We start from the raw sequence: 16,416 nt of genomic DNA, 5'->3' as shown, positions 1-16,416 counted from the left end.
CTCAAAAATTTAATGATTTAACGTCTTTTCAATTTCTAATGATTCTCCACTGAGTAATATCATAAAACCAAACTAAATAGATCCAGCTCAATCATACTGGAATTTTAAATTATTATTTCATATATATCCCACTCTTACTATTCATTAAAATTGGCAGTTGAACTAAGGTCATAATTTTGGAAACAGGACGTATCATCAAAGTCAAGAACAGCTTCTTGACAGCTTTCAATTCTTGGAATAAACACAGCATTAAAAAAGTGGGGACATATTATTGACTTATCAGTTTTGATATTGACATGTACTATGTACTATTATACATGTACTATTTTCACTGTACATCGCATGCAGTACATGCAAGAACACAGCAATGAACCTAGACAGATCTTGGGGATTGGAGCATGTTATTGCAATGTTTTTCTTAGGTTTGTATGAATAGCTGATGAAGCTCAGATGATGCTAACATTACATATCACAAATAAAATGAAAAGCACAAGAAAGGTAAACATATTTGATTTAGGCAACATTTTAAAACTATAAGCAAGAGAATGGATTGCAGAAATACCTTAAAGGTAAAGGGTGTCCTCGCACATACGTTTCCAGCTCTAATCGTTTTCGATTAAAAAATATCTTAAGATAGTTTAAATTTAGGAGTTGCTAATAGTAGGCATTCTTGTAGACTGGATGTATGGACACTTAAGTGTTAACACTGTGGCCTAATGCTCCCAGGGTAGAGTAGAAATGAATCCTCTATTAGGATGTAACACTGCAAACTGCAAGCAGTACAGTGCATTAATTTATCTATTGTTTCTGAAAATTAGTTCTATGTTCTTTAAATATGAAACTCATAGAAGTGGAGATATTTTCCATGCAAAGAACATATTCTTTGTATAAGATGCTTGGCAGTTTGCTTACTTTCTTGCTGACATTTGCAATTCTTGTAAAGCTGCAGTAGATTTCACATTTTAATCTATGGAAAATCTGAGTAGTCATGACATATATTCACCATGACTTTCCCTAAGTGGGGGAGAGGAAGAATTAAGTCTGTTTTCATGAAGGCAACCCCTGTATTCTGTCAAATGGTGAAGTAACTGGATGATAATTGAAATGTTTATTCTGGTTAAAAAGTAAGTAATTTTTAAAAATATTATTTTGATGCTTTTACAATGAAACACAGGGAGACAGACAAAGGGGCCTAGCATGCTGTGGTCCATGAGAGTCACAAAGAATCAGATATGACTTAGCGACCGAACTAAAACAGTGAAAAACAGTTCTGATTCTAATTGCCACAACACTCAAATATATTCAGTTTAGTTTATGACACAAAACGGTAAGAGATTTTGTCAGAGTGTGAAAAACAGAAGAATACAATAGTAGAACAGAAGAACTTAAATTAAAAAAAGCCAACCACCTCTCAAGAAAATGCAGCAAGCCACAAAATTAAAAGTGATTCTACCTTAAGAATACGTCGGCTAAACATATGCTGGTCAGAGAGAAATCCATGACTGAGGCGAGGAAAAGCCATCTAGTCAATGTATGTCAGCAAAGAAAAAGAATCAATACAAAGAAGGTAGAGAAAATGGTAAAGCATTTTATACAAGAACTCCAGTAAGAAGCAAACAATTGATATAATCAGAAACAGTAAAATAAACTACTTTATTCAAAACCAAGCTGCTGATGGGTGACAGCAGAATAAACTACTTTATTACGGTAGTTCACAGGAGACCATTTTTGACAAACCCCCCCCCCCCCAAGACCACCTATGTTCTCCTGAGATATGAGTTTGTTTACATAGGTTTGCATATAGATGATATTCTTGTTCAACAAAGCTAAAACTTTGACTAACAAAAACAAAACAAAGGAAGTATACTTAACTCTTGTCTCCATAGATCAAAATTTAAGATGTTTTACAGAAATTTTAAAGGGATAACATACATTTTATTAGAACAATCATATTCTGAGAACACTTGTTCCTAAGGAATTGTGGTACAGTAGTTTCATTAAGAGACAAACTACCCAAACTTAAAACTGGGGATATATAATCTAGTATCAAGCTTTTGTTATGAAGTCACTGTGGCATCTTGGAGTATGGCGTCTGAAACAATATTAACTTTCTAAGTTTTGAGAAAATACCCAAATGGGTGTTTAAAGTATATTCCAGGGAAAAACCTACTCCCAATATCTAAATATGTATGTGTTTATGTGCGTAGGTACACACACACACACACACACAGAGAGAGAGAGAGAGAGAGAGAGAGATGGCTAGAACTAAAGGAAAAGCATCCTCCTCCCCCTTTTTAAATCAGTACTGACTCCTGATGACTTTCTGAACTTTTCTGGACAAATTTATGGAAGTGGTTTGTCACTACTTGCTTGCTAAAGTTGAGAGCGAGTGACCATCCCAAAATAACCCAGCTGGTTTCATTTCCAAGGTGGGACTAGAACTCATGGTCTATCAAGTCTCACCAAGTTCCTTAGCCACTAGGGCACTTACAAATGATTTTAATATAGAAATATATGAGCAAGGCTGATTTGCCAGACAGTCCTATTAGATAAGGATAGATCTAATTGCCATATGAACCTACACCACATTTAACACATTGGGTAGGAAATAATTTATGTATATTTACTTATTTATACATGAACTGATTTCTGTATAAGCATCTCAGGAAAATTCTTATTTATAAAATAAAAGGGAAAATGAATGGGTGGAAAAAATACTTAATCATCTTGTATACACCTACTTGGAAGTAAATTTCACTTAACCCCATATGTTACAGCACGGTATTGAAATAATGTAACATCGTAACACAATTTTAATGAAGAATGTTGATTGGAAGCAAAGAATCTGATTAAAAGCACTGTTTTGATATAGAGATGGGATATTGTTTTTTTCTGCCAGCTACTTTCATGGACTTGAAAACATGTGTTATAAATTACACATTATACTGTTTGGATGATCATTATCATTATCAAAATGCTGTTTTGAGTTAGGTGTCTTGGACTGAATATACTGTAGATATGACTCAAACCTTAGTTGAAGCGGAAGTAAATATTCCAGTCTTCTATGTAATTTTGGGCCACAGGAGTAGCAGAATCAAGCAACCAAAGCCACATTTTATTTATATTGATCTATAGATATTTATTTGCCCATACTCTTTCTGTGTCCAAGGCACGATCAGCAATTCAGATGGAAAACAAATAATAATGATCTCCACTGCTGTAGTTGACTGATTTAATATATAGAGGATCTTGTCACATTCTGTTTTAGCCATGTAACAAAAGAGAGAACTAATATAGCAAGCTAGCTGTAAAATTTCATGTTCCATTTGATTTTATTCTTTTTTGAGCAATATTAAGACAGTGGGGACAACATATACTCTACTACAGAGAATGAATTCTGAACTTAGTGTTTTGTACATGTGTTTGACTTCAATTCCACAATCTCAGCAGCATTCCAGGCCTGGGAGAGGAAATCAGCTCACAAAATTCCTTGAAGTAAGACTTTTCTTTCTTGGAGAAATGCTAAAATTTTCAGTAAGAATTCTGTTTCATAAAATTATATTTCCAATTTTCACAAAAGACTCTAATCAATACCATTCAAGGGAAGATTCCTCTCAATGCCTATTTACCAAGAAGGAAACATGGGATGATGTGGGTCATTAGAAAAATCTATTTGGTAAAGATAAGTTTGATGGATCAAAAGACTGATGTAATCATTTTCTTTTGTTCTTCATTTTTGGTTAAATATAATATCACTACTCTTTTCCTAATAATTTATATATACAGCACATATACTTCTATAATGAACTTGGTAACAAAAATTCTTTCAGATGTAAATTAAAAAGGGGAAAGGCCTAGAAAGATAGGATTGGGAAAACATGAAACAAAAATGCTGGAAATATGGTATAATATATTCCACAACAATTGTCTGGTCAAACAAAATAGTGGGTCCACTTGGGTACCAAATGTCTGGCCAATTAATGTAGGCTTTGATCATGATGAACTCAGAGAAAATTAAGACTTTCAAATATTAAGTAAATGACTGCTTTCTCTGAAAATGTGAGGTGTTACAGTTGTAAATGTATGTACTATGTACTGTGAAGCAACTAGTATGAAATAAGGTACCCTCCCTCTAAGCCAGGAAATAAAGTTTGCTGCAGAGGCCAAAGCAAAATAAACCTGTCCAATTTAAAGAAATAAAAATAATTTAGGCCAGATGTCACAGAAAAATATCTGTGAACAAGAACAAGAGGACTTAGGGGCCAAAGAAGTAAAGAAATGTCCTAAAATTTCAAAATAATCTGATTGGTATTTTATATTTGTGAGAGAAAATGGATGATTACATACTGCTGGAACTACAATCTGATTACTGGTCTGTCCTGCTGAGAGACCAGGTCTCAATTTCCCCAAAAGACGCAATACATTTGAGAAAATGGGGCATAAATACATTTCGTAACATGCACATTGCTAAATGCAGACCTCTTTTATGCGTAATTGATAACATCTGGGAATGGCTTGCAATGTTTTCTTTCCTTCCTTTAAAATGTAAAGACCCCTTCTGAATCATTTCCATTTTATGGTTTATGTTAAGCGCATAGTGACAACAATCCTTCTTTGAGAAAGAGATTAAGCACCACTGCTAAATATCTTTTTTTTTTAGTCACTCAACATCTAAATATGCATTGTCTTCTGTTCTCCTATGGATAATACTAACAGAAGATTTCCCAAGTGAATTGTTTGTGACTTGTGTTTAAAACTATTAAATTCTTTAAAAATAAAAATAAGGCTCTTTCCATTATAATATAAAAATGCAATGGAATCAAAGCATTCTCTAAAGCAAGCTGTCCTCTCCTGACAAAACTGAGGTAATATATTCTGGCTTCTACTGAATCTAAAGGATTGAATAATTAGAGAAATAAATTTCCTGTTTGGCTTAAAATTTTGTTACCCAGTCCTTGGAAAGCTCACCCTGTGTTTGTGTAGTAACATTTTGCAATACAAAGGAGAAAACTGTTGAATCCAATTAGTTAATTACTAAAGAGAATTCAGTTAGATCAAAAGAGAATATATGTAGAATCTAATCTGGGTCAGTTATCAGGACCAGAGGTTTTTCCTTCTGAGCTTTTGGACTTGTGCTGGAACCCATCTTCAGGTTCCTGGTAACTGACCCAGATTGTCCTTTGAGCTTGGTTGCTTGCTTGCAAACGTTTCATTACTTGATTAGGTGACATCATCAGTGTTCATGAGTGTGGGGTTTGCTCCTTGTTTACATACAATAGCTTATATACAATAGCTTGCAGTACCAGTTTTGGTGGAAACATGATTTTCTCCTTGATAATACCTTGTTGTGTTTTGCTTTTTGCTTGTTCCTTTGATGTGAATCACTGTTTAGGCTTCTGAAGAGAATGTACTCTAGTCTCTTGGTTCCTTCTTAGCTTTTTTGTTGTCTCTTTGAATTGTGTGTAAATCTTGTTTATCTCTATGAACCAGTTGATGGCTGATTTGTGTGAGTACTAAGCTTCCAGAAATACTCTGTTTTTTGGATTTAGCTTCATCTAGGATGCTCACAGTTTTACAATTGAAACTGTGGTAAAATCTGTCTATGTATTGTAAGATTAATGAGTTTTTATTGTGCTTTCTGACTACTAGTTGGTGTTCATGGATGTGCTCTACTAGTCTTTTGTGTGTCTGTCCTACATAGCAGTTGTTAAAATCCTTACACTATATATTGTAGATGACTTTAGTTTTTTCTGGTTCTTTGGAACAGCCTCTACCTGGACATCTGTTTAGTTGAACTTTTGTCTTCTGGAGACTGCTCTGAACAGAACACTTCTGGAGGGCATTTCAAGCTTCACCCAATCGTTGTTTAGTTATAGTTTAATATTGTTCTATGTTTTTCATCAGTATCAGTAATCTTCTTGTTATTGTACACTGATATTGTTTATTGTTTCTTATGCATCTTATCTGTATACTACCATCGTATACCATCTGTATACCTTCTTAGCTCCTTTTATAGATTTCCACTTCAACTTGGACTCTATCACTGTCACTAGGCCATGTTGCTGTGCTGTTATAACTTTCCTTTATCCATTCATATCTAAAGAATACCTTGCTTTTACATATGGGATGTTAATTTAATAAATTATATATAACATTACCGTTCTGAAATTGTATTACTGAACTACAAAGCTTACATATTTGAAAAAATAATTAGGGCTGCTCTTTCTATTGGCTCTGATGGTGCTTTTGTCTAAGGTCCCAATCTTCTATCTGAGTTATAAGTTATTACACAAACTGCAAGGTATATCAACAGACAGCCATGAAAAGAAATGTACAATCTGGTGCTGTGAAATGACTGTGAGTGCAAGAGGAGAGAAAATACTCATATACCGTATTTTTCAGAGATTAAGGTGCAATTTCCCCCCACCCAAAAAAGTGGGTGGAAATGTCTATGCATCTTATACAGTGAATACAGGCCCATTTTTGGCCTTTGGAGACCTCCGTGGGTCATGTTTTTGCCCTCCCCAGTGTCCAGAAACACTCCGGAGGCCTCTGCAGGTCCCATTTTTGCCCTCCTGGGAGGCCTCCAGAGTGCCCGTTTTTGGCCTGCAGAGTACTTCTGGATCCAAGGAGGGCAAAAACGGGACCTGCAGAGGCAAAAAACCTATTTTTCTTGTTTTCCTGCTCTAAACTAAGGTGGGTATTATAGTTGGGTGCATCTTATACTCTGAAAAATATGGTAAGTCTGGAAAAAAAATATTATCATATACAATTAAATTGAATTGAGTTTAAATATTGCTTTCTACTAGGAATAGGAAATAACAAGTTAATAGCTGATGTTTATGCAGAAGTTCTAATGACATCAAAAGGATTTACTCCCAAATAAATATGTACAAAAATGCAGCCTGGAATAAAACTTGTTTTCCTTTGAAGCATTTCCTTAAAATTTGAGCTTTGGGAAAAAGAAAGGTAAGGGTAAGTTTTACAGCTCTGTTTGGGAGGCCCCATCCTTTTATCTTTATGTTTATATTCAGATATTTTGATGTTTCTATGCTTATTTCAGCCAAACTCTCATGTACATGTAAATATGTTCATAATTACTAGTGATACTTACCCTTGGGCCAATGTCTCCTTGCTCACCCTACAAAACAGAAAAGTTACTACAATGGATGCTTAGTGTTGCTTTGGGCCAAATAACACTTCTTCCTTATAAATAGGACCAGTGGCCAAATATAGGAAAGTAGAAGCTTCAAAAATTAATGTTGACATTAGCCAACATTATTGCATGTCCTAAAAGTCCTTCACATTATATACTTAGTGAGCTATTTAGGATTCACATACAGCAAGTAAAAACAATGTATGGGTACAATGGAAGAACCTGTAGAATGTATTGTCAGGACAGGTATGGACAAAGTATTTATACAATTCTTAGATGAACATATTCAAATAGAAAGAAAAGGGAGTATATCTTTGTGGTTTAGAAACTAGCCAATTGCAATCCTGATTCAGGATTCCAACTTTGCTGCAGAAGTCAAAACACCAAATTCATGCAAGATGCAATATCAGTTTATAGTTCACCAGAATTCTTCCCTTAGCATTAAAAATGAAGTTATAAAAACATGCTATTCCAATTGTTCTTGCCAGTGGGTACAGCTAACAATTCAATGATTCTCTTTGCTCTTGGCTTCCTTCCCATTTTGTTCTCTTGGATATACATAGTATGCTACCTTCATCTGCTCATGAAAAGCCTGCAAGGGACATCAAAGCAATACACACCAACCTACTCCTTGAAAATGCTATCCAGTTCTGGCTTGCAGGGTCATCTCAATGAAGCCATTACAGAACAAAGGCCACAGGAATAAGATTATACTTACTAGACTTAACACCTGTCCTATCAATGTCACTCAATTGACTCACCTTATCTCCTTTTGCTCCTGGAGGTCCCTGTAGACATAAAAAAGAGAATAATTAGCATAGATAAACATTGTTTTCAGTTGGAACCCTTCTTGGTATGTAAACTACCATAAAGTAATTATTCTCCCATATAACTATTTAAACATGTGACAGCTAGCACCATAGAGTGGAAAGTGGCTGATAACTTGATCCCAACGGAGAGCCTAAAATAGAGATTTTTGCTGTATTAAGAGACAACCAGTTGCATAGGGGTAGCGGTGGAGTAAGGGAGGAGGAATTAGAAAAACAAGAAGAAAGCAATTTTTGTTCTTTTTCCCTCCAAGATCTAATTATTTTGTTGTTTATTTCTGAAGAAGAATAAAAGAGGGGAACTTGAATAAATATTAAATGATTAACATGTGAAAGAAATTGTTCTGTAATTGGAAATCCATTAAATTGTAAAATACACTAGTGTGAAGTGCTAGAGGCAAATTCTAAGTTTCAGAAATCATTCAAAACTAAAAAAAATAAGGATTAGAAGAATTAAAAACATCTGTTAGAGATAGCATGCTTCAGAAAATGAGACTGTTCAACAAAATATTTAACATTGAAGCTTTTTTCTTACAATCAGTTGTTTCTTTATCTGTTCATTAGAGTGGAAGCTAAAATCAATACGTAACTTCCTTTCTTTTACAACAGTCCTGACAGTTACTTCTGTTTTTAATACTGTATAAACATTTTGCCTGCCTGTTTCTCATAAACAGACAAGAATTAAAAGATGATATTTTTAGGAGTTGAGCAGCCTGTAATTCCATGTGTATCAAAAATTAAAAACATGTTGAAATCAAACAAAATGTATAATTATGGTTTGAATATACAACACAATTGTATGCACCAAGCACACTTTTACAAGTGAGCCAAGATAAACTTAGCAAAATATAGCTGTAAAGGATGTTGAAAACAAACATTTTCACTCCTCCTACCCTCAATTTTTAACTTCTGAAAACTACTCCAGGGACATGTTTTCCTTATTGCTTCAAAATATCCAAATGTTTACATTTCTACTTTTCTTGCAGGTAGACCTCGCTTAGTGAGCCCCTAACTGGGGATGGCAATTCAGTTGTTAAGCAAAGCAGTTGCTAAGTGAAATCTTGACTGTGTTTATAATCTTACTTCAGTTTTTCTTTACTTCATAGACCTGTGAAAGTTTTAAATGCAAGGTTGGTTGTAAAATTACTTGTTTAGTACTGTCATGACTGCAAATGATTGTAACAGCGACCACGCATAAAGGCCACCTGTATTGATTAAATACTGGCTGCACTGGGTGAATTTCAACATCAGTACTTAAAAGGAAAATAATGCTATATTGTATTGTCTTGTGAACTTGAGAAGAAAGGCCTTTTGAAAATACAGGTAGTCCTTGACTTATGATCACAATTGAGTTCAAAATTTTGGTTGTTAAGCACGACAGCAGTTAAGTGAGTTTTGCCGTATTTTATGACTTTTCGTGCCACAGTTGTTAACTGAATCACTGCAGTTGTTAAGTTAGTACATGGTTGTTAAGTGAATCTGGCTTCCTCATTGACTTGGCTTGTCAGAAGGTCACAAAAGAGGATTATGTGATCCTGGAACACTGCAACCATCATGAATATGAGTCAATTGCCGAGCACCTGCATTTGGATGAATGACAGCAGGGATGCTGCAATGGTCATAAGTGTGAAAAAAGGGCATCTTTCTTTCTGTTGTAACTTTGAACAGTCATTAAACTAAAGGTTGTAAGTCGAGGACTACCTATAGTATCAAATTTATTTTATTTTTATTTTATTTATTTATTTTTGTCATTTGCTTACAAGATAAGTAAAAACATAGTTATGAATATATGGATACATATAAGAAAAATAAAAAAATAAAAGAAACAATAGGGAAGGGACGGTAGTCACAATTAGTGTGCTTATGCAGGCCCCCTACAGACCTCTTAGGAAAGGGGTGAGGTCAATAGTAGACAGTCTAAGGTTAAAGTTTTTGGGGTTTGGGGAAGAAACCACAGAGTCAGGTAGAGTATTCCAGACATTGGATCACTCTGTTGCTGAACTCGTATTTCCTGCAATCAAGTTTGGTGTGATTAACCTTGAGTTTGTATCTATTGTTTGTTCTTGTGTTGTTATAGTTGAAGCTGAAGTATTCATTGACAGGTAGGACATTGCAATGTATGATTTTATATATATACTTAGATTGGACCGAAGGTGGCATAGTTCTAGATTTTCTAGGTCTAGAATTTCGAGTCTGGTGGCATTAGGTATTCTACAACAAGTAGAGGAGTGGAGAACTCTTCTTGTGAAATATTTCTGGACTTTCTCAACTGTGTTAATATCAGAGACGTAATGTGGGTTCCAGACTGATGAGCTGTATTCGAGTATTGGTCTAGCAAATGTTTTGTATGCTCTAGTTATTAGTGTAATATTACCAGAGAAAAAGCTACGCAAAATTAGGTTAACAACTCTTAATGCCTTTTTGGCTATGTAGTTACAGTGGGCTCAAGCATTTAGGTCATTAGAGATGAGATCCTTGACAGAGTTTGGATCATCAACAAGTTCTTGACTATTCAGCCTGTATTTTATTTTCTGATTTTTTTGCCAGTATGTAGGGCAGAGCATTTATTTGTTGAGATTTGAAGTTGCCATTTGTTTGAACATTCTGATACATAGTCAAGGTCTTTTTGAAGGGTAGCAGTATTGTCTGTGGTGTTGAATAGTTTTACATCATCAGCGAAGAGAATGCAGTTGCTCTTAATATGATCACCGAGGTCATTTATGTAGAGTATGAAAAGAATTGGTCCTAGAACACTGCCTTGGGGGACACCACTGTTGACAGGTACAGAATTTGATAGGACGCTCCCAATTTTGACCATTTGTTGATTGTTTGACAGGAATGCTTCTATCCAGTTATGCAGGTGTCCAGAGATACTGTAAGATTTTAGTTTTAGGAGTAGTTTGTCGTGTACCATTGAATCAAAGGCTTTACAGAAGTCTGTGTAGATTGCGTCTATTGCTTTGCCCTGATCGAGTTGCGTAGTCCATATGTTTTTGCAGTGTAAGAGTTGCAGCTTACATGATAGTTTTTCCTGAAACCAAATTGTTTATTAGAGAGTAGGTTGTTTGTTCCTAAGAGAAGGATGATGGATTGGTTAATAATTGATTTCATGACTTTACAGGTGATGCAGCATAAAAAGATTAGTCTGTAATTTTCAACTACGCTGGGGTCTCCCTTTTTGAAGATGGGGATGACCATGGCTTGTGACCATAGTTTTGGCAAGGAGATGGTCCTGAAAGATTTTTCAAAGATTATGCTTTGCAGTTCGGCTATGGCAGTGGGTAGCTTTTTTAAGAAGTAGGCACATATTCCGTCCGGTCCAATAGATAGGAATGGTTTTAGATTGTGTAGTGCTTTTTCAACATTGCCTTCTGTAGAATTGATATGTATTAGATCATTGTAGTTGTCTGTGGTTCGACTAGGAAATATTGGGCATGATCCATTGCTGTTTACAAATACTGAGCCAAAGAATGTGTTAAAAAGGTTGGCTTTAATGGTGTCGTCGTTATAGTCTTTACCATTAGGTCTTTTCAGGAGTGGGATGGACCTTGAGTCTTTTAGTTTGTTGTTTACAAAATTGTAGAAAGCCCGGGTGGAATTGGTGCGTAGAAGTTTTTCTTCTTGTTTAATGTGATAACTGGTGCATTCAGTCTTTATCTGGCGGCATAAATTTTTGTATCAGCTTTTGAAGTTGGCAATGTGACCAGATTTGTTTTTCCGCCAAAGTGATATCTTTTTGGATTGAAGCTTCGTTATTGTTATGGGTAATTTGTTTTTTCTGGTTTTGGGAGTTGTTCATGGTACATATAGTTTGATGACTCTTTTGATTTCAAGTAAAAATACGTTGTAAACAATATTGCATCCAGTGAATAGAAATTGCCCGGTGAATACCGGGTCCCTAGGATCTGGTCCCACAGCTCCTTCTATGATTTCTTCTTTCTCTTCCATGTTCCCCGAGTCTTTGTACCACCTGATAACCAGGTCGGCACTGGAGCTCCACACCCCAGACAGCCCCCTCCCGGGGTGCTACTTTCAAACAGAGATTAATGTCAGCATTCCAGAAAAACCCAGCTCCAACCCAAAACTCCAAGACAGGCATTTTCTCAAAAGTTCCTTTTTAAAGAGTAGATATACTGGCACATCTGGGGAAAACCTGAATCTGAGAATTCTGGGTTTTCCTTCAGTAATTCAAAAAGACAAACCAAAGCTGACAGATATGACTTGATGGACACTGCACTAATCTCTTATTGTGTTTTGTCTATTTTATTTTCTAGGACATTTTTTGTTTCTTCGGGGGTGTGGGAGACAGGACACCTGTCAACTTTGGAAGCTATTATGGACTGTGCTGTAATGAGTAAATTGATATTTGAAATTAGAGAACAAGAAGATAAACAATTTTATATGATATGGGATTTGTTTTATCAATGGTTGGATAAAAAAAAACATGGTAATGTAATAGACTAGGAAAGTTTGTAATAGAAGGTTAATAGATCGATATAAAATATAATACAGATATATATAACCATTGGATGAAAGTACAATATGAATTTCATAATAATATTTAGAATATCTCATATAAAATGATGGTATAAATAGTTTAGTCATGAATGATTAATAACTGATAAATATATAAGCATATGTTAGTTTGACAATGTGAGAGTTTATATAAACTGTGAATCATGACTATGAAAGGATGGCACAAAAGATTTGTAACCAACTGGACACACTGTATGTATATAAAATGGAAGATGGCTTTATGTTTTTATGTTTTGTTCGTATATGTTTGTTTTAAAAAATAAAAAAAAAATTTATAAAAAAAACCTTTGGAAGCCATATTAAAACCAGAAGCTTTCATGCTGTCACATTTTTGAGCTTGGGAATTTGGGAGGGGGGATTTAGTAGAGCAGCATTCTTCTTGTCGGTCAAGGTCATGTTGTTCCTGCACTTGGAAGAGGCATAGTTGAAAGGATGTGTCAGGTTGGGATGGAACATGATTGGTCCAGGTGATGGATTGATGGGTGCAGGGGTTTGGTTTGTCTTTTTGAATTACTGAGGGAAAACCCAGAACTCTCAGATTCAGGTTTTCCCCAGATGTGCCAGTTTACCTTCTCTAATAAAAAGAACTTTTGAGAAAATGCCTGTGTCGAAGTGTTTGGTTGGAGCTGGGTTTTTCTGGAACACTGACATCCAACCTCAGAAGGATGGAAGGCTGAGTCAACCACAAGCACCTCAGGAAGCCATCTAGTTTAACGTACAGCTGCTTACAGGAAATCCACAAGTAGAAAACAACTGGAAGAGGTTCCCCCTGCTTGCATTGCCCAGCAAGTGGTCAGGGAGCTGATGTACAGCCATATGTTGGCTAGTTGTCATTCAATTTATCCTTTACACTTCAGTTCAATCTACTTGAGTATAGATAACACTTCTGTAATAGTCACAAATGTTCTTATGCATCAGTGGAGCTTCATGTGTGTTCAATCTAGAGTGTTCAAAACCAAGGAAAACCTAACAGCCAAATTTTCAAACTATTTTTAGAACAGCATGCTTTTTAATAAAAAACTATTTGGCTTTTATGGACTAAATAAATGATTTTCAGAAATTATTCTGAAACACTGCAGCAACATCCTATTATTACTCTTTTACTTATACCTGAATCATGACACTTTTAATCTATCTATCTATCTATCTATCTATCTATCTATCTATCTATCTATCTATCTATCTATCTATCTATCTATCTAATCAGTCAGTTAGGTTGCCTAACTCGCATTCATGACTCTTGGCAAATAACGAAAATATTTTTTATTTTAAAAAATACAATAATCATCAAACCAACTAGTACAATTGGGTCCCATAACAAAGCTTCACCAACATCAAAACACATCCCAATGGATGCACCTGATATTACAGGCCTGATGACCTGGAAGACATATTCACTGGGTCCCACCATACATTGAATGGATGGAGGCTATAGCATGGCTACTTTGTCAGAATTGGTGGAACAGGCAGAAGTAATTGTGGATAAACGATTCCACATGAATATGAAGCATTAGGGCACTGTGAGCCCCATTAGGTAGACCAATCCAGGAAATAAACTCCACAGGAAGAGTAGAATCATTTAGTTAGTAGATGGGCAGAATAACAGAATCTTAGTAGTTAGTAGGTAGGCAGAATAACAGAATCTTGCAATTCCTCTCCTTAAAGTTCCTCTTTCTTAAAGTTTAGAGAATTAGGGAGGCCTGCCTGAGACATTTCTGAATGTTATCTTATAATTATTGACTTAAAAATACTTTAGCCTCTTCTGCCTTGGCAACAGCTCCTTCGTACCTTTTTAGGGCATCTTCCGTACTCTCTAAGTATATAGTATATATTTATAAATGTATTAATTATTTAGATCATTACTTACTGGCTTTCCATCCAATCCAAGGGGCCCCTAAAAAAAGCAGAAAAGTGTTTTACAGAAAGATATGAATTTGTGGTTTGTCTTTAAAAGTGCCTGCCCCCCAATATTTTGGGATTTTTTTTAATAGTTCTGGAAGTGCCATCTAAAGTCACTAATGCAAGATTAACAGGTGGAAATATTGCAGCCTAGGATGAATCTCTGAGACTTGCCCTCACCAAAGTTTTCTAACACTGCAACAAAGGGAGGTGGCTAAGGGGGTTATGGCATTAAAAAACTGAACAAACCAACAGAATTGGTGTTTTAAAAATAAAGGCTTGCCTACAATTATGAGATGAAGAGAATCCATACAGCATATGTTTCTATACACCCATTAATTGCACTGATGTATGCAGAGAAGAGGGGACTGTTACTAATCAAGTCACAATTAACTATCTGTGACATATCAAAATCCAAAATCAAAATCCACCTTTTCCATAATGGTCAAACTATTGATGTACTTGCTTCCTGACCATTTCCCCTCCTCCCAAAATAAAGTTTAAAAGTAACCTTTGAGGTCTGGAAAAATATGATATTCTCCTAGCAGAACTGAAGATGTAATAGAAGAACTACAGATTTTATTCATTAAATCAAAAACAAATGTTCATTCCATGATCATGTGGGACAACCCTCTGTGAATTTTGTTAGTAAGGTGTTTAATTACCAAGCAATACTTTTCAATTGTTTTTAAACCACAACCCACATCCTATTAAATACTTTCTCAAATGGAAACCAGTTGGCTCTGTCTTTCAATAATTGCCATCAATATTTTAATAAGTTATTTAATTTAAGACTGTCCCTCATTATATCTGCTAAGTCAATGATGAATCATTCACTGAAAGAGTCGGACTTGCCTATTTCCCCTAAATTCAAATGTTATCCAGATTGAAGAAACAGCAGATGATGCTGGTTAATGCATCATCAGTGGCAGAGATCCAAGGCTTTTATTGTGAAAATAAATAATTGTAATTAAGAAAAACTGGAAAATAATACTTGTAAAAAAAGGCATTTATCTCTTTCCCCACTATTTCTTTAATGACTGTAAACTTTAAGCACCCTTTCATCTTTAAGTAAAAAAAGAGTAGTTAAGAGTGCATAAATGGACAATTGTTCTGTACTGTATAAACACCAAAAGGATATAACTTAATGTTTACTCAATACTCTTTGCAATCTATTTCCAACTAGGAAGGTAGTTTTTTTGCTTTGCATTCTAGATGACAGGAATACTCAGTGTATGCTCTCCTAAATTCTGCTGAAGATGTTATCTAGCTTGGAAATGAAATGTTCGGAAACCAACCCACAAGCTGGGAGAATGAACCTTTACCTTCATATTCATTATATGACTGTGTTCGTCTTGTGCAAGAAACATGGAAGGTGAACAAAATATGAATCCATAGGCATTTATCATCTGGCCATAATTATGGATAGTGAACGAAGCTGGGAAAACACTAGATTTGGGAATGTTGGGATATCAGGCTAAAGCCACAACCTTTTAGTAGAAGTGACAGATGCTGCATACCAGTGAAGAATTAGCTACAGTTCCAATGTATTTTGAAATACATGTTATATACATCCTTCTCTGTTTACAGGTTCTGATAAAAGTAAAGATAAATTCGCCTCTGAGTCAAACTAGACTCCTAGTGACTTTTGGGGAATAATATGAAAGTCATTTGCCATTGCTTTGCTCTGTTATGTTTTTCCATATTCCCAGTCTAGACTATTGCTCTGACATTTCGCATTCAAGTATTAACCAACATGACTCTGCTTGAGTTATTTGAGCTGATGCTGGCACCTAATAGGGCCATATGTTCTAGCTGGACAGAGTAAATAAAGGTAGATTTGTTTGGGGAAGGAAAGTAGTTTGCTAAGAAAGATAAATCTCTAAAGAGAAATCTCTAAATTGGGGTCCTCAAGTCCTTGGCCAAGCCTCATGCCTTGGGAATTTAGATACATATCATTGAGAGGCTTCTTCTGACCTCAGCTCTTTGAGAAAGCAG

General features: G+C 35.4%; 1 protein-coding gene across 1 annotated transcript in view; it reads right to left on the bottom strand.

The window, feature by feature from the left end:
- The window catches only part of COL23A1 (collagen type XXIII alpha 1 chain), a 305,935-nt gene that overhangs the window by 47,315 nt on the left and 242,204 nt on the right, over positions 1-16,416 (bottom strand). The window contains exons 6-9 of the mRNA XM_087924342.1: positions 14,387-14,413; positions 7,918-7,944; positions 7,115-7,141; positions 1,454-1,522 (exon numbers count right to left, since the gene is read on the bottom strand). Of these exons, the coding sequence (XP_087780468.1) occupies positions 1,454-1,522; positions 7,115-7,141; positions 7,918-7,944; positions 14,387-14,413 (150 nt within the window). The remainder of the gene's footprint in view (positions 1-1,453; positions 1,523-7,114; positions 7,142-7,917; positions 7,945-14,386; positions 14,414-16,416) is intronic.

This window comes from Pseudonaja textilis, chromosome 2 (assembly GCF_049901715.1).
Source record: "Pseudonaja textilis isolate UNSWEBS1 chromosome 2, rPseTex1.2, whole genome shotgun sequence".
NCBI lineage: Eukaryota > Metazoa > Chordata > Lepidosauria > Squamata > Elapidae > Pseudonaja > Pseudonaja textilis.
Note: the sequence above shows the minus strand (reverse complement) of the source record. Positions and strands in the feature narration are given on the sequence as shown.